General features: G+C 36.2%; 1 protein-coding gene across 3 annotated transcripts in view; it reads left to right on the top strand.

The window, feature by feature from the left end:
• Positions 1 to 17276, top strand: part of LOC136777402 (putative fatty acyl-CoA reductase CG5065) — a 243313-nt gene that overhangs the window by 170444 nt on the left and 55593 nt on the right. For all 3 annotated transcript variants that reach the window (XM_066733655.1, XM_066733654.1, XM_066733656.1), the window contains exons 3-4: positions 9472 to 9669; positions 9960 to 10156. In XM_066733655.1, the coding sequence (XP_066589752.1) occupies positions 9472 to 9669; positions 9960 to 10156 (395 nt within the window). The remainder of the gene's footprint in view (positions 1 to 9471; positions 9670 to 9959; positions 10157 to 17276) is intronic.

Below are 17276 nucleotides of genomic sequence, written 5' to 3'. Positions count from 1 at the left end.
GACTCTTTCTCGTTGACGAGCCTCCAAAGTCAATTTCTGGAAGTACTTAATAGCTTGACGAGCTATTTCGGCCACGTCTGTAGTACTGCCGGCTGCTGCTCCGGCGAACTCCAATTCTGGCCCTCCATGACTTCGGTCCATTAATCGGTGACTCGTCCTAACAGGATGTGGAGCCGGGTGGTATATTGGTAGGAAACATTGTGTGTCGAATCCTCCTTCAAGACTAGAAGTATCTTCCAAGAGGCTAGATACCACAGGCGTCAAAACCCGGGCTGATGTCACTATCGATGGGTAAAAGGAAGCAGAGGTAATTGTTCCAGAAGTAACAGTGGTAACGGTAGTTATTGTCGTAGTTACAGTAGCCAGAGTAGCCACTTCTGCTGCCACCATGGCTCGATCCTCGGATTCCTCCCCAGTGGCCTCGCTTTCCAGCTCCAATGGGTCTTCACTTTGGAAATCTCGTTGATCGTTCCATTTAGCTGCTTCCGGTCCTAGGTCCCGACGCACTCGATATCGCACTAATCGGTCTCGTAGTTTAGCATTGATCCCCTGGACCGACAGTCTCTTACCCTTAAGCTGAGCAAGTAATTCGCCGAAAGGCAGGCTCTCCACGGTGCGACGTATTTCGTTCACGGTTTCTGTCACTTCCTCTCTGTGTTGGATCCTTTTCTCCCGTTCAGTGTTAATAGGTGATCGCGAACACATTGTTAATGCTTAGACTAAACTACAACAGCTATGTACAAATGCGCAAAGCAATATATAAGCAACGCCAAACGCATTAAAAGATAGAAAAGGGAAAATAATGAGTGTTAAATATAGTATAAGAATTAAGCAAGTTAATTATAACGCAATCACTTTCGTTAGCAAGCACCTAACTATAATAGTAAATTAGAGAGTTACACCTGAGCATAAATGCTTCCAAGGCGACAAGCAACAATTCTTCAGGATAAAGTCTAATTATCAGCTAAGGCTGATTTAAGCAAAATAAATCTCGACTAGGCCATCCGAAATTGTAAACCCAAGGTACTATGTTTCGCGCGATTTAAAAATACTCTGGAATTATATTTCCACAATCAAAACAAAAGTATAAAATTCTGTCCCGCGACTACCAGCAATGGGTCGACGAAAGGACGTTATACAATAATACGCGAGCTAAATATGTGATACCAGTTAATCAAATAATATGTGCTACTGGATAATATTGGGAAAAGAAACATACAATATAAAAAGAGTTATGTTCAATATAACCGAAGTAAATAATATCTTTAATACGAGGAAATCTCAATATGTTACTATCCCGAATACTCGTTTATCAAATACTATCTAAACGATAGGGAGACAAATACAAGGGTATTATCCAAAGGAGCGCGTATAACAACATTAATCAGACCATTATTATAAAGTCGGAAAATACTACGTTACTTAAGCGGTTCTGATTAAATGATGCTACTTATTCATACGGTCATTTGCCCGAATAAACCTTGCCAAATAGCAAATACTCAACCATACTAAGGAAATTCAAGAAATACAAATATTATCTCCTATGAATAGTACAGCAAGTAGTTTTCTTGCGCCTTAAGCAGCAAGACAGGGGATAACCGATCAAGACCTACTAGGTCAAGTAGAAAAAGTATACACAAATAATAAACTCCTTTAGGATGTTTGAAATGTAACATTAAGATCCATATATAAATCCTCAATATTATAACTTCAAAAATAACCGTTATTCAAAAAAAATTCAAATTAACCGATAAAAAATCTAATAAAAAATTTTAATCTATAAGAAAAATATTAAAGAGAAAACACTCTTCCCTAATTTCCAGCATGCCCCACGTTGGGCGCCATTATGCGACCTGATCGAGTCCTTCCTTGGATCTTCCAAAAAGCGTCCTGCCTCAATGACGGGTAAAAATGGTGTGTCTACCTAAATCTTTGTGCTCGTCCAGGCGAGCGTGGCAACTGTGCACGCGTCCACAGTGCCGCCACCCGAGATCGAGAGCAACCTCATTTACGCGCGGCGTTTTAAATCAGAAATAAATTAGGTATCAAGGCAAAAGAAGTTGCCTTGTTACACATTCGAAAGAGTAAAAGTAAAGGACAGAAGATAACGCTTAAACGTGTAAGAAAGAGAGGTCCGATGGAGACACCAAAATTTTGGTCGGGAAAGGAAGAAACGCTAAATGAGAGAAACTATTCTGAACTGTCAGTAGAACGTAATCTGGAGATCTCATCATTGCTTGAACCGATTTAAACGTTTGCGGTCTCATTCGAAAGCTTATATAAACATTATATCACAAAAGTTTCATTAAAATTTTCATTAAATGAACCGATCGGAAAATATATCCATCAGAAAAATCGTGACGTATAGTTTGGTTTAATCTTGGCGTAAAAGTAGGTAGTGTCGCGCGGCTTGTCTTTAAATTACTTTCCGTCTAACACTACCGTGTTACTTGATTGTGTACGAACCTTTATATATTCTAGTCATATTCATCCGATCATATAGAGGATTGCACGCACCATTGAAAATTTTTCGGACATCTTCCACCCTACCGAGGTAAGTATATACAGGGTGCCCTAAAAGTCTGAACTCCGTCAATCCTTGAGAATGATCGCGTAAAATTATAAATTTTTTATTAAAAATTGTCCTCAAATTATACACTAAAATTGTATCCCAATGAAGTGTCATATCTGACCAACGGTCGGTCGTATAGTTCACGCGTACAATTCCACAAACCTCTTCAATCATCCTATGTGTAATCTGTTCTATGTCCGATTACTCCTGTGTCCAATCCCACTTCTGTCCAATATTGACTTGTGTACAATCCGACCGGTGTCCAATCTAACATGTGTCCGATCCAAAACGTGCGCAATCAGGCCTCATTCGAAAAATTATATTTCATATAGGAGAGAGTAGGGCAAAATGATCCCTCGAAGGAAAATGATCTCTGAAGGTTTAATGAAAACTATTGATGTACGCTCTAACTCAGCATATGATAATAATTATTTTTATTAACTATCACCTATTATTTTTTGCACAGGAAAATAATGAGTCCAATATTGAGCTAAGCTCAGGTGGAAAACCAGAGGCATAAACCACCCTTTTAAATGTATTGTTTTTCAGGTTTATACCCTTGTCTTTTATATATATGATTATGTTTGACAAACTGATGTCTCCGACGAAGAAAAGAAAGAGAGTATCTTGAGGCTTGTCAGTCTTCTAGACTTCTGTCTTGAGAACAGATCATGGAGAGAGTGCCCTGGTTGAGTGATCCTGGAATGACCCGACAGCCCCGGGAAGCGGCTTCCCTTGGCGGCGAGATACTCAATAACATCTCATACGCCGCGCTCCTCAAGTTGCATACAATTCGGCTTCTATTTTTGCCTTGCTCAAGACCGAATTGAATAGCTTCAAAAATTTTATGAACGTTCCTGACGGAACAATTGATATTATCCGTTTAGAAATCAGTCAATATCAAAATGTAAGTTTGGAAATACATAATCTAATACAGTAATGTCTATTTTTAACACATAATAGATATTACATGCATTTATATGTTTATCATCATTTTCTATCAAATAAGCAATTTTTGAATCATATAGGAAAAGGTATGGGGATACTTTTCAAATCGGTCAATTAGATAAATCATATTAATAAGTATAAACTTTTATTACCTCTTAAAATTGGTTTAAAATTGACTTTTGTAAAATTTTAAGATTCGATGAAAGATGCGCAACGCATTTATGGCAAAACGATCCCTTAGTAGATTCATCGGTAAGAAGCAGACCGCATGGCTCAAAAAGTAGTAACGATGAGGGTGACAAATGTATTTTATATACTGCAGACGGTTTAAATATGAAACTTATGGAGAAGATTAGAACGAATGTCCCTTTTTTACTCTATTCACGGTTTAGGCAACTATTCTTGAATAACATGATTCATTTTCATAGGGAACAGAATGTTTAACTAAAATATACTTTTCTACATTCTTGTTAAAAATATTATAGCTTCCGTCGATCATAATTTGTGACGTCAACCTTCCGAGGGCAAACTCTTTTGCTTTTTACTCGCGAGGGGAACACGAGTTCGAACGTGAGGTGCACAAGGCACACAGAATTAAATAAAGAAATGGATGCCAAAAATTAATTTTAAACAATTTATTTGAAATAAGAATAATACAAATAAAAACCTATTAATTGGGCGTCAGGCATCCCATTTCCTGTCGCGGCTAGACCGGCTGAAACCGTCTCAAGTCGTGCTAAACACAATTGGCTTTCCTAATTCCAGTCAAAAATAACTAAATTTATTGCTCAGGTTCTAAATTGATGCATTTAGGAACCATAACTACGATTACCTAAATTAAAATGCATTTAGGAACATTTAACAAAGCTATTGGAATCCAACCGACATCTAGTCATTTATTAGATGTACTTATGATCTGAAAATAATGTGACGAAATACGAAAAACCTGAACTAAGGTAGTGGACCTAAATAAACCTGAAAAAACGAAAAAACATTGATCGGGAAATACTAAAGACGAAAACTAGGATACGATCCTTTAGGAAACTGCCGCCATCAATATGACCGCCAACCTAAAGATCGACATCCGTATAACAAATATAAAATCAGGACGAAACCGCTCGCCGGCTCTCTCGACACGAAGACGTCTCTCTCTCTCTTATCTCCCTACCCGTTGCTGCCCCGATAACCCCACGGCAACGAAGAGAAAGTGTGTACTTCCCCGATGTAAGGTTTCTACATTACCTGCTTGACTATCTACACAAGACGATGCAGCCTCTCCGTTCCTACACTAGCATTCAACAAGTCCTCGGTTTCTCCCGACGCAGCAGGCACATTCACTCGCGGAAGAGCCAAAGAGAAACAAACACTAACTGGGAGGGAAGGGAATAAAACCCAATTCACACGGCAACAGGTAGCTGGTACCTACATGAATGGAACGCGGGAGATGGGGTCCGTCTTCGACGACTATCCAAGGAAGAGGTCCTTCTCGATCCGTGGCTAATGAAGAAGAGAGTGAGTCCTCGCGACGTTGACTGGCAGACTGACACGTGCCAAGATCGATTAGCGCTCCTCGCAGATAATTGCCTAATCGATCCTAGATCACGGCACGTGCTGCCGCGGACGACTCACCAATGGAATTAGGCCAATAGGCCGCACGACGGTAACACAATTACCGACCGCGCCCGCCTAGCATTACCGTAAATAATAAAAATCTTTGACGGGGAAATAACCCGTCACAACTTATAGTTATAACATCATAATTTAAATTATTCAACATGGAATCATTTTACCCTCACTCGTGAGGTAAAATGATCCATTTGTAAGATTTATTTTTAATTGATAAGTACAAAGCAACTTGAACAATTTAATTTTGGCGAACACGTAGAAATGTTAAGTAATATATGGTCTTTGTTACATACATTTTTCCCTTTGTTAAAATTGACAGTAGCTTCATTGGGATAGATTTTTCCTTAGAGAGACTATTTTGCATCACTCCGTTACTCACGAATGATGCTAGTTGATCGCGCCAGATACAAAAATATAAATACGAATAGGTCCGGGGGATGACCTCTAGCTACGAACCTGGCAAAACCCGTAAAGATTAGCAGGGATCAGCATTTCCCTATCAAAAGGGCTTCAGCGGCAGGTCAGTTTTGCCCTCACGACAAACCCTGATGTTACAGGACTATTGCACCAAATGAATAATTACCCTATGCTTCCTCCTACTCGGCTCTGTCTCTCTCTATCTCTCTGTCTCTTTCATTAGTGCCACATTGATAGCCCTTGAGGCGATATGATTCCTCCCTTTCGATATGAGTCCATGACCTCAGGTAGCAGCTGTTGCAGTTTTAGCCACACTTTCGAATTTACGGTGTGACTGTTGCGCTTAAGGACGAAGACTTATATAAATCGGTGGAGGGGGGGGGGGGGGGGTGATATGAAGGCCTGTCACATCTGGCATTAAAATTACAAGTGCTGGTAGAGTGCACGGGATCATGTCATCAGTAAAGTCAGTCTGTGGCTAAATGGAGCCCTCACTCTGATTTTCTACCTCATGTAACATTATGGGCTTGATTACAGAGTGGAGGGTCCGTTTTGGACCCAAACTGGCTTCAATGGTTGCAAATAAATTTTGAATATTCTTAAATGAATTTAACAGAATATTTCTGAAATTAACGGGATCCCTCAAGCCTTCTGTAGCCAACACTACGAAACGAAAAACGAGGGAGAATTGTCCAGCGCTATTTTTCGAACGATTTCAATGTTTTTGGGCTTGTTGGAATCGTTAGGACTCGCACCTTGTCATAAATAATGCCGTATTTTAAAAAATGCGTAAAAAAATAAAATTGTTTAAAAATTCGCATTAATAATATTTAAACGCAAAACAAATTGAAAAATCGGACTTCTTTTTGACGAGGTGCCAGACCTATCGATTCCAACAAGCCCAAAAACATTGAAATCGGTTGAAAAATAGAACCGTACCATTGTCCCGCGTTTCTGGGATGGATGAAAAGCAAAAATTTATAGGAAGGAAGCTAGGCTTCCTCCCCCTCGCGGCTCACGCTAACGTGTTCCCCCACTCAAGCATCGAAACTTACTGCGAAACTTTCCTCTCATATTTACGCTATTCCCCTATCTATAGCTATACATACAGGGTGTAACGAAACGACCGCCTTTTCTCGTAACTGGAGGTTAGGGGTGACAAACTGAGTGCACGTGTCAAATTTCGTTCGAATCTTTCAAGAGGTTTAAAAGTTATTTACATTTAAAAATCACCCTTTTTCGGTCCTTTTCGAACGACTTTGATTGCACAATGGAAAGTGAAGAAAGTGAAAAAACAATTGATGAACACCTCAATGAGAATGTAAAAGTTATCGATCGCACGCGATAATACTTTTGCTATTTATTCCATTAATCTGGCTATCAGATTAATTTTAAAAAAAGCAAAATCCTTTTCTTTACATTTCCAATTCAATTCAGTACAATTATCATTGATTGAATTTATGGAAAGAGCGAGAAGACGCAATGAAAAGGAAAGTATCAGAAACTAAGATGTCGCGCGAACGCACTGATAATTTAATAGGAAACGCATGAGGGCATTCTCTTTCTACTAATGAAGCTAAAGAGAATGATTCAGAATCAATACATTGATGATAGACAAAACTAAACTTACCTATTTAATGTTCTCCAAGTTCTTTTACATCAAAGTTTCTAAGAAAGCTTTAAACTGGCTCCTCGACGATTTCCAGAAAGAACACTATCACTGATTTTGCATTTAAAAACTCGCGAATTTAAGCAAATTAGGTATTAACCTACGTTTCTTCAAAAAACCGGTTAATTTAACACTTTTGAACTGATTGAAGTATGCTGAAGAGAAAGAGAGAGAGAGAGAGAGAGAGAGGAGAAATAATAAGTAATTCGTTTCGACTACTCTTAATCAGCCTACTTCAAACAGTTCAAAAGTGTCAAATTAACCAGTGTTTTGAAGAAGCGTAGGTTAATACCTAATTTGTTTAAATTCACGAGTGCTTAAATGCAAAAACAGTGATAGTGTGCTTTCTGGAAATCATCGAAGAGCCAGTTTGAAGCTTTTTCGAAAACTTCGATGTAAAAGAACTTGGAGAACATTAAATGGGTAAGTTTAGTTTTCTCTATCATCAATGTATTGATTTTGAATCATTCTCTTTAGCTTGGTTAGTAGAAAGAGAATGCCCTCATGCGTTTCCTATTAAATTATCAGTGCGTTTGCGCGACATCTTAGTTTTTAATACTTTCCTTTTCATTGCGTCTTCTCGCTCTTTCCATAAATTCAGTCAATGATAACTGTAATGAATTGAATTGGAAATGTAATGAAAAGGATTTTGCTATTTTTAAAATTGATCTGATAGCCAAATTAATGGAATAAATAGCAAAAGTATTATCGCGCGCGATCGATAATTTTTACATTCTATTGGGGTGTTCATCAATTGTTTTTTCACTTTCTCCACTTTCCATTGTGCAGTCAAAGTCGTTCGAAAAGGACCGAAAAAGGGTGATTTTAAAATGTAAATAACTTTTAAACCCCTTGAACGATTCGAGCAAAATTTTACACGTGCACTCAGTTTGTCACCCCGAACCTCCAGTTACGAGAAAAGGCGGTCGTTTCGTTACACCCTGTATATAAATACCGCTAAAATAATGTTGCGAACATTTCATTTCGCCGACATAATGAAACTGCTAAAAATGCAATTATCATTTTGAAATAAAATTGCAGAAAAGGAGATTTCGTAATGCTTAAAATATAAGACATACGGCGAAACGCGGGACAATGGTACACTCGTATTTTTCGACAGAATTTGATGAGACTAGTAATAATTAAAGCCATTCTTCGTGTAGAGTGTCCTAAAGAGATCGCATTTTCGATAAATCTTATAGTTTTTCAGCTATGAACAATTGAAGTTGAACGGCGCACAAATACATATTTCTTTTCTCGCGTAGATCAGCCATTCCGCACGTCCACCTTTAATCGTTCATAATTGGAAAACTATAAGCTTTATCGAAAATGCGAGCTCTTTAGGACAATCTACATGAAGAATAGCTTTAATTATTACTAGTTTCATCAAATTCTGTTTAAAAATACGACTGTACCATTGTCCCGCGTTTCGCCGTATGTCTTATATTTCAAGCATTACGAAATCTCCTTTTCTGCAATTTTATTTCAAAATGATAATTGCTTTTTTAGCAATTTTATTATATCGGCAAAATGAAATGTTTTCGACATTATTTTAGCGGTATTAATATGTGTATAGTTACAGATAGGGGAATAGCGTAAATATGAGGAAAGGTTCGCAGTAAGTTTCGATGTTGGAGTGGGGGAACACGTTAGCGTGAGCCGCGAGAGGGGCGGAAGTCTAGCTTCATTCCTAAAAATGTTTGGTTTTCATCCACTTCAAAAACGCGGGACAATGATACCCTCTATTTCTTAACCGTTTTCAATGTTTCTGGGCTTGTTGGAATCGATAGGTCTGGCATCTCGTCATAAAGAAGTCCGATTTTTCAATTTGTTTTGCGTTTAAATATTATTAATGCGAATTTTTAAACAATTTTACTTTTTTTCATTTCTTGGAAAATAAGGTTTTTTTATGACAAGGTGCGAGTCCTAACGGTTCCAACAAGCCCAAAATCATAATAATTGGTCGAAAAATAACGCTGGACAATTCTCCCTCGTTTTTCGTTCCGTAATGTTGGCTACAGATGGCTTGAGGGATCCCGTTAATGGTGATGCTACAAAGAATCTATTGAAGAGAAAACGCAGTTGGTAGGAAATTTTTCAAATTGCACTGCAATTTTATAGTCCTAAAATATATTTTTTTACTCCGTACAAACAGTATGCTCGCAATCCCCGTTGAAAAATATTCATAGATTTACTAGATATTAAAATTTGGTAATAAATAATTTCCTCTATATTTCAGATGTTTCAAAGGATTCGCAAGGAAACCCCTGAGATGATGAAGAAAGTGGTACCTTTGAGCGGTGACGTAGCCAGTCCATATTTGGGACTGACGAAGGATCAAATAGAAATTTTGACAAATGAGACACAAATTGTATTCCATTTTGCGGCTACTTTGAGGCTAGAGGCTAAATTAAAAGACGCCATCGAAATGAACACGGTATAAAGATTAATAGATTTCACAATGCATAAAATAAGTATAAGCTAATCTCTTTGAATTACATTAAGAATTGCGTAGTGATTGTTGTTAAAGTTTATTAGGAAAGGGAGAGAATCGATTATTATGGGGAAAGCTAAACGGGGGGTGGTTTAGGACGATTACCAGAGATTTGACATACGAGGAGTCATTGCAAAATAAACAATGTTGCTTTGAGCTAAAAAAAGTGAAGTAGCAAGATAAATGCTTTTTATTGATGACGAAGTAAATGGAGCATTGCTTTGTATTTCAAGGTTGGAACGAAGAGGGTGCTGGAGTTAGCAAGGGAAATGAAACATCTGGTGTGTTTAGTACATCTAAGCACTGCTTTCTGCCATGTGGACCAAAAGGAGCTGGGCGAGAAGGTTTATGATGCTCCAGATGATCCCCACGACATCATGAGGCTCATTCAGTGGATGGACGAAAGTGCCATTGATCTTATTACTCCTAAGTAATTTCTATTTCGTATCTAAAATTTTGACGGCATCCCTCAAGCACTCTGTAGCCAATATTACGGAACGAAAAACGAGGGAGAATAGTCCAGCGTTATTTTTCGGCCAATTTTAATGTTTTTGGGCTTCTTGGAATTGTTAGGACTCGCACCTTGTCATAAATAAACCCGTATTTTCTAAAAAAAACGCAAAAACATAAAATTGTTTAAAAATTCGCATTAATAATATTTAAACGCTAAACAAATTAAAAATCGGGTTTCTTTATGACGTGGTGCCAAACCTAACGATTCCAACAAGCCTAAAAACATTGAAATCGGTTGAGAAATATAGCCGTACCATTGTCCCGCGTTTCTGAGGTGGACGAAAACCAACAATTTTTAGGAAGGAAGCTAGCCTTCCGCCCCTCTCGTGGCTCACGCTACGTGTTACCCCACTCAAGCATTGAAACTTACTGGGAAGCTTTCTTCATATTTACGATATTCCCCTATCTGTAGCTATACATATATAAAAACCGGTAATATAATGTTGAGAACATTTCATCTTTCCGATATAATGAAATTGCTAAAAATGCAATTATCATTTTGAAATAAAATTGTAGAAAACGAGATTTCGTAATGCTTAAAATATAAGGCTTACGACGAAACGCGGGACAATGGTACAGTCGTATTTTTCAACAGAATTTGATGAGACTAGTAATAATTAAAGCCATTCTTCGTGTAGATTGTCATAAAAAGCTCGCATTTCCGATAAAGCTAATAGTTTTCCAATTATGAACGATTGAAGGTGGACGTGCGCAATGGCTGATCTACGCGAGAGAAGAAATATGTATTTGTGCGCCGTGCAACTTCTATCGTTCATAGCTGAAAAACTATAAGATTTATCGAAAATGCGAGCTCTTTAGGACAATCTACACGAAGAATGTCTTAAACTATTAATAGTCTCATCAGATTCTGTTAAAAAATACGACTGTACCTTTGTCCCGCGTTTCGCTGTATGCCTTATATATCAATGAGGCTGAAGCTAGCCGCCAGTTGCGAAGTAGAAAAAGTATTATATACATGACAATGTTCAGACAATACGCACGCTCAAAGAATTTGTATCCTTTTGATAGTTTACAATGCTCCTTTCAAATTATTATTTGTACTCTTAGTTAGTGCATTAAATTTGAAATAAAGTGATATAAATTTCATGAGAAATGGCAATAGCCAAGAATTAATTTATAATCATTGAAACGAAAGATATGAATGAAAATCCAGACACTCCAATGATGGGAGACAAATTTCGAAACCTGGGCGCACTTTATCCAAATTTTAAATTGCACTATCAATTAGTGCATTAAATTTGGAAGAGAATGATATAGGTTTCACGAGGGATCTCGAAAGCCAAGAAATATTTAATAAAGATTCAAACGAAAGATTCGAGGGAAAATCGAAACATTCCAATTTCGTCATCTGGGCGCACTTTATCCAAATTTTAAATTGCACTATCATTTAGGGCATTAAATTTGGAAGAAAATGATATAATTTTCATGAGGGATCTCGAAATCCTAGGATTATTTAGTAAAAGATTGAAACGAAAGAAATGAATGAAAATCCAGACACTCCAATGATGAGAGACAAATTTCGAAACCTGGGTGCACTTTATCCAAATTTTAAATTGTACTATCAATTAGTGCATTAAATTTGGAAGAGAATGATGTAGGTTTCACGAGGGATCTCGAAAGCCAAGAAATATTTAATAAAGATTCAAACGAAAGATTCGAGGGAAAATCGAAACATTCCAATTTCGTCATCTGGGCGCACTTTATCCAAATTTTAAATTACACTATCATTTAGGGCATTAAATTTGGAAGAAAATGATATAATTTTCATGAGGGATCTCGAAAGCCTAGGATTATTTAATAAAAGATTGAAACGAAAGAAATGAATGAAAATCCAGACACTCCAATGATGAGAGACAAATTTCGAAACCTGGGTGCACTTTATCCAAATTTTAAATTGCACTATCAATTAGTGCATTAAATTTGGAAGAGAATGATGTAGGTTTCACGAGGGATCTCGAAAGCCAAGAAATATTTAATAAAGATTCAAACGAAAGATTCGAGGGAAAATCGAAACATTCCAATTTCGTCATCTGGGCGCACTTTATCCAAATTTTAAATTGCACTATCATTTAGTGCATTAAATTTGGAAGAAAATGATATAAGTTTCATGAGGGATCTCGAAAGCCTAGGATTATTTAATAAAAGATTGAAACGAAAGATATGAATGAAAATCCAGACACTCCAATGATGAGAGACAAATTTCGAAACCTGGGCTCACTTTATCCAAATTTTAAATTACACTATCAATTAGTGCAATAAATTTGGAAGAGAATGATATAGGTTTCACGAGGGATCTCGAAAGCCAAGAAATATTTAATAAAGATTCAAACGAAAGATTCGAGGGAAAGTCGAAACATTCCAATTTCGTCATCTGGGCGCACTTTATCCAAATTTTAAATTGCACTATCATTTAGTGCATTAAATTTGGAAGAAAATGATATAAGTTTCATGAGGGATCTCGAAAGCCTAGGATTATTTAATAAAAGATTGAAACGAAAGATATGAATGAAAATCCAGACACTCCAATGATGAGAGACAAATTTCGAAACCTGGGCGCACTTTATCCAAATGTTAAATTACACTATTAAATAGTGCATTAAGTTTGGAAGAAAGTGATATAGGTTTAATGAGGGATCTCCACTGGACAATTTAACTATTGGATAAAGTGCGCCTAGTTTGCGAAATTTGTCTCTTACCATTGGAATATTTCGATTTTCAATCGTATCTTTCGTTTCAATCTTTATTCAATATTTGTTTGCTTTCGAGATCCCTCGTGAAAACTATATCATTCTCTTCCAAATTTAATGCACTTAATGATAGAACAATTTAAAATTCGGATAAAGTGCGCCCAGGTTTCGAAATTTGTCTCTCATCATTGGAATGTCTGGAATTTCACTCGTATCTTTCGTTTCAATCTTTATTAAATAATTCTAGGCTTTCGAGATCCCTTATGAAACTTATATCATTCTCTTCCAAATTTAATGCACTATTTGATAGTGCAATTTAAAATTCGGTTAAAGCGCGCCCAGGTTTCGAAATTTGTCTCTCATCATTGGAGTGTCTGGATTTTCACTCGTATCTTTCGTTTCAATCTTTATTAAATAATTTTTGGTTTTCGAGGTCCCTCATGAAACCTATATCATTCTCTTTCAAATTTAATGCACTAATAGATAGTGTAATTTAACATTTGGATAAAGTGCGGCCAGGTTTCGAAATTTGCCTCTCATCATTGGAATGTTTGGAATTTCACTCGTATCTTTCGTTTCAATGATTATAATTTAATTTTTGTTTATTGAGATTTCTCATGAAATTTATATCATTTTATGCCAAATTTAATGCACTAAATGGCAATGCAAATAATAATTTGAAAGAAGCATTCTAAACTATCAAAAAGATAATAATTCTTTGAGCGTGCGTATTGTCTGAACATTGTCATGTATGCAATACTTTTTCCACTTCGCAACTAGCGGCTGGGAAGTGGCGGCTAGCTTTAGCCTCATCTATTATAGATGCTCCTTCTTCTTTCTGAAATAACCTGTAAATAAAACAAAATTTTAATATAAACAATGCTAATTAAGAGAAAATTTGCTTGGATTAATTTTGGATACATATTAAACAATATAATTTTCTTTCAATTGTTGCTTTGCTACCTAAAGCTCAAGTCATACATAATAGTTCCCAAGCTGACTATTTAAATATACATACACAACAATTAATGACAATTTTAAATGATGAAAAATCTATTTATTACATAACCTTTGTATCTTCAATAATTATAGGCACCAACAGTTTACGTATGTCAAAATTTTTTTCTGCATACCTTTATGCAAATATTTGAGAGTTTACCCAATTTTCCACTATTCTAGATGCTCCTTCTTTCTGACATATCCTGTAAATAAGACAAATTTATTATATAAATAATGCTACTTAAGAGAAAATTGGTTTGAATTAAAATTGGATATGTACGTATTATACAATATAACTTTCCTTTTAATTGTTGCTTTGCTACATAAAGCTCATCTAAAACATAATATAATTTAATAATTTTATAATATCCACAAATGGCTCATACTCAACATAGAGCTGCTGGATACAAATTATTTCTACTCTTTTTTTCTATTCGGATGCTTGTTGTTGCATTATTTAAGAATATATTGCCTGGTAATCATTTTATAAGAATATAATAACAATACAAGAGGCTATGAACCGAAAATGTGATAATATTTAAATTTCCACTACCTGTATGTCACAAATTAAATTGAAATAAGTATCTCAATTTTATTGTATTAGAGTTTATTGATAAGCACCATGTATCACTATATACCAAACAGAATTCTCCAACATAATCTGAAATTAATGCAACAAAATATATCTGTAAAAACATGAATATGTATTTATATATTTTAATATTTTTGTCTTACAATTTTATAGATCTTACGCAGTGTAAAATACTAGGCCTCTTTTTAGTCGAAATCTATATTTATCATCCTCCGTAGCATTGTCTAATTGAATGATTTTCTAATATCCATAAATGGCTCATATTCTACATAATCACCCTGTTACCAAAATTGGCTCAAATGATGTAAAAATGACTGGATTTCTGGTCATAATGACGTCATCTCGACCAATCTTGCTACTGGGGCAGCTCCTGGATACAATTTGATAACTTCTATTTTATTTTCCCATTCCGATACTTGTTGTTGCATTTTTGAAGAATATATTACCTGCCAATCATTTTATAAGAATATAATAACAATAGTTTAAAATATATGTTGGTATATGACTGCATATAAGTATATAAAAATACTTATTGTTAGCCAAAATGCCACTTTGAATGGAAAAAGATTCCTAGCGACATCATAGGTGGTACGTCAAAGAGACGAACTAAAGCAAGGCACTCAACGAGAGTGGGGAAAAGATAAGAGTGGGGTTAGACGGATTGAACGAACGCTGGCGAGTACTTCTAACAAAAGGAACAACGACGTATGTAATATTTTTCAAGACCTTAAATAAAGTCTTAATATCAAAACTAAGTCTCTCCAAGATCCTTTCATTTAATTCGCCTAACATATCAGAAGTGGGATAGACTTACGTGGGTATTGTGAAAGAAAGTAAAAATATAGTGAAACAACGGATAGTTATAATTAAAAAAAAAAAAATGGCGGAAACAGACATACAGCAGCCATCGGTTAGTGATTCTCAAGAAAGAATGGATAGGATTGAATTAATGTTAGACCAATTGTGTCGAAGATCCACACAAAGTCAAGGTAGTTCGGGAGAAATAGACAGAAGGTCGTTGATAGAAGGAACGCCACGATCGAGGGACAATAACGAAGTGCGTAGCAACAACGACGACAGGTTAACTAGAATTGAAAATAAGTTAGAAGAATTAAGTTACAAAGCTGCATGTAATCTAGTAAACACTAATATTCGACAAGGTGATGAACAACTTATTCCTATTTTTGATCCTTCCGATGATGATATGACTATAGGACGGTGGTTGGAACATGTCAACGACTTGTCGAAGAGATTTGAATGGAACGATAGAACAGTAATGAGATTAATTCCAAGTCGTTTGAGGGGCCATGCTAGATTGTGGTTTGACTCTCGTCAATTAGTAGTAGCTACTTGGGATGAAACAAAGGAATTACTGAAATCGCAGTTTCAAAAGATATTACCATTTTCAAGGTTATTAAAAGATGCGGCAAACTATGAAACAAGCCCTGGTCAGTTTTTAGGGGACTATTGTTTTCGGAAAGTGACGAAGTTACAAAGATTAAATATAGAGATTCCAGAAAGTTATAAAATCGATGCTGTTATTGGGGGAATAAAAAGTGAAAGTTTAGCAAGAATAGTAAGATCGGCACAATGTAAGGATACAAATGAATTGTATGTTTATATGAACACCCTAGGAAAAATACCAGGAGAGAGAGGAAGAGAACGTGACTTACGACTAAAAGTGACTAATAGAGATCAAACCAGCGGAAAAACTAGCGAAGAAACTGGTGAGAAACCGAAAAGGGATAGAAGCAAAGAAAATGTGGTACCAAGATGTTTCAATTGCAAAGGAAAAGGGCATATAGCAAGAGAGTGTAAGAAGCCTAAGAAAGAATGCTCAGTGTGTAAAAGACTAGGGCATATCGGTGATGAATGTCTACGTAGAAAAGAGATTAATCATATTAACAAGAATGTCAAGCATAAACCTAATCTGTATGAACAAATAATCCGTATTAATGGACATAAGATGAAAGGTCTCATTGATAGTGGTAGTGAATGTACTATTTTACGTGATTCAATAGCGAGTAATTGTAAGTTAGAAAAAAGAAGAATACCTAAAGTATTGTTGAAAGGATTTGGTGGGCAAACAGTGGAAATAAAAGAAATGGCTGTAATTACAGTTACAATCATGAATGCATCCGCAATTGTGGAAGCGTTGATAATCTCAGATTCATTTTCGGCATACGATGTCATAGTGGGACGAGATTTCTTGATGCAAGAGCATATAGTAATGGTGAAACGAGGCCATACGCTGAACGTAATGGAATTATCAAATAAGACATGGGAATTAAAATCGAACAAAGATGTAAGGTTTTGTTTCGCAATGAACATTGAAAAGTTGAATTTTGGTGATGCTGGACAAAATGCATGGGAAAAGTGTGTAAGCTTGTTGAAGGAATATTCCAAGTGTATTGCTTCATCGATGAAAGAATTGGGCAAAACCAACTTGGTGTCATTAAAAATAGAATGCACAACGGATGTTCCGGTGACATATCGGCCTTATAGAATGGCTGAGGTGGAAAAACAAGAGACTCGAAGAATAATACAAGAGTTGTTGGACCATGATATAATACGGGAGTCAATATCACCTTATGCGAGTCCAGTGTTACTTGTGAAAAAGAAAAATAAAGAGTATAGACTATGTATTGATTACCGTAAGCTCAACGCAATCACAATAAAAGACAAGTATCCTTTACCCCTAATAGAGGATCAAATTGACCGGTTAGGGGGAAATTTTT

This window comes from Prorops nasuta, unplaced genomic scaffold (assembly GCF_024137725.1).
Source record: "Prorops nasuta isolate Cenicafe-Biocafe unplaced genomic scaffold, Cenicafe_Pnas_1.2 PNAS00011, whole genome shotgun sequence".
Taxonomy (NCBI): Eukaryota; Metazoa; Arthropoda; class Insecta; order Hymenoptera; family Bethylidae; genus Prorops; species Prorops nasuta.
Note: the sequence above shows the minus strand (reverse complement) of the source record. Positions and strands in the feature narration are given on the sequence as shown.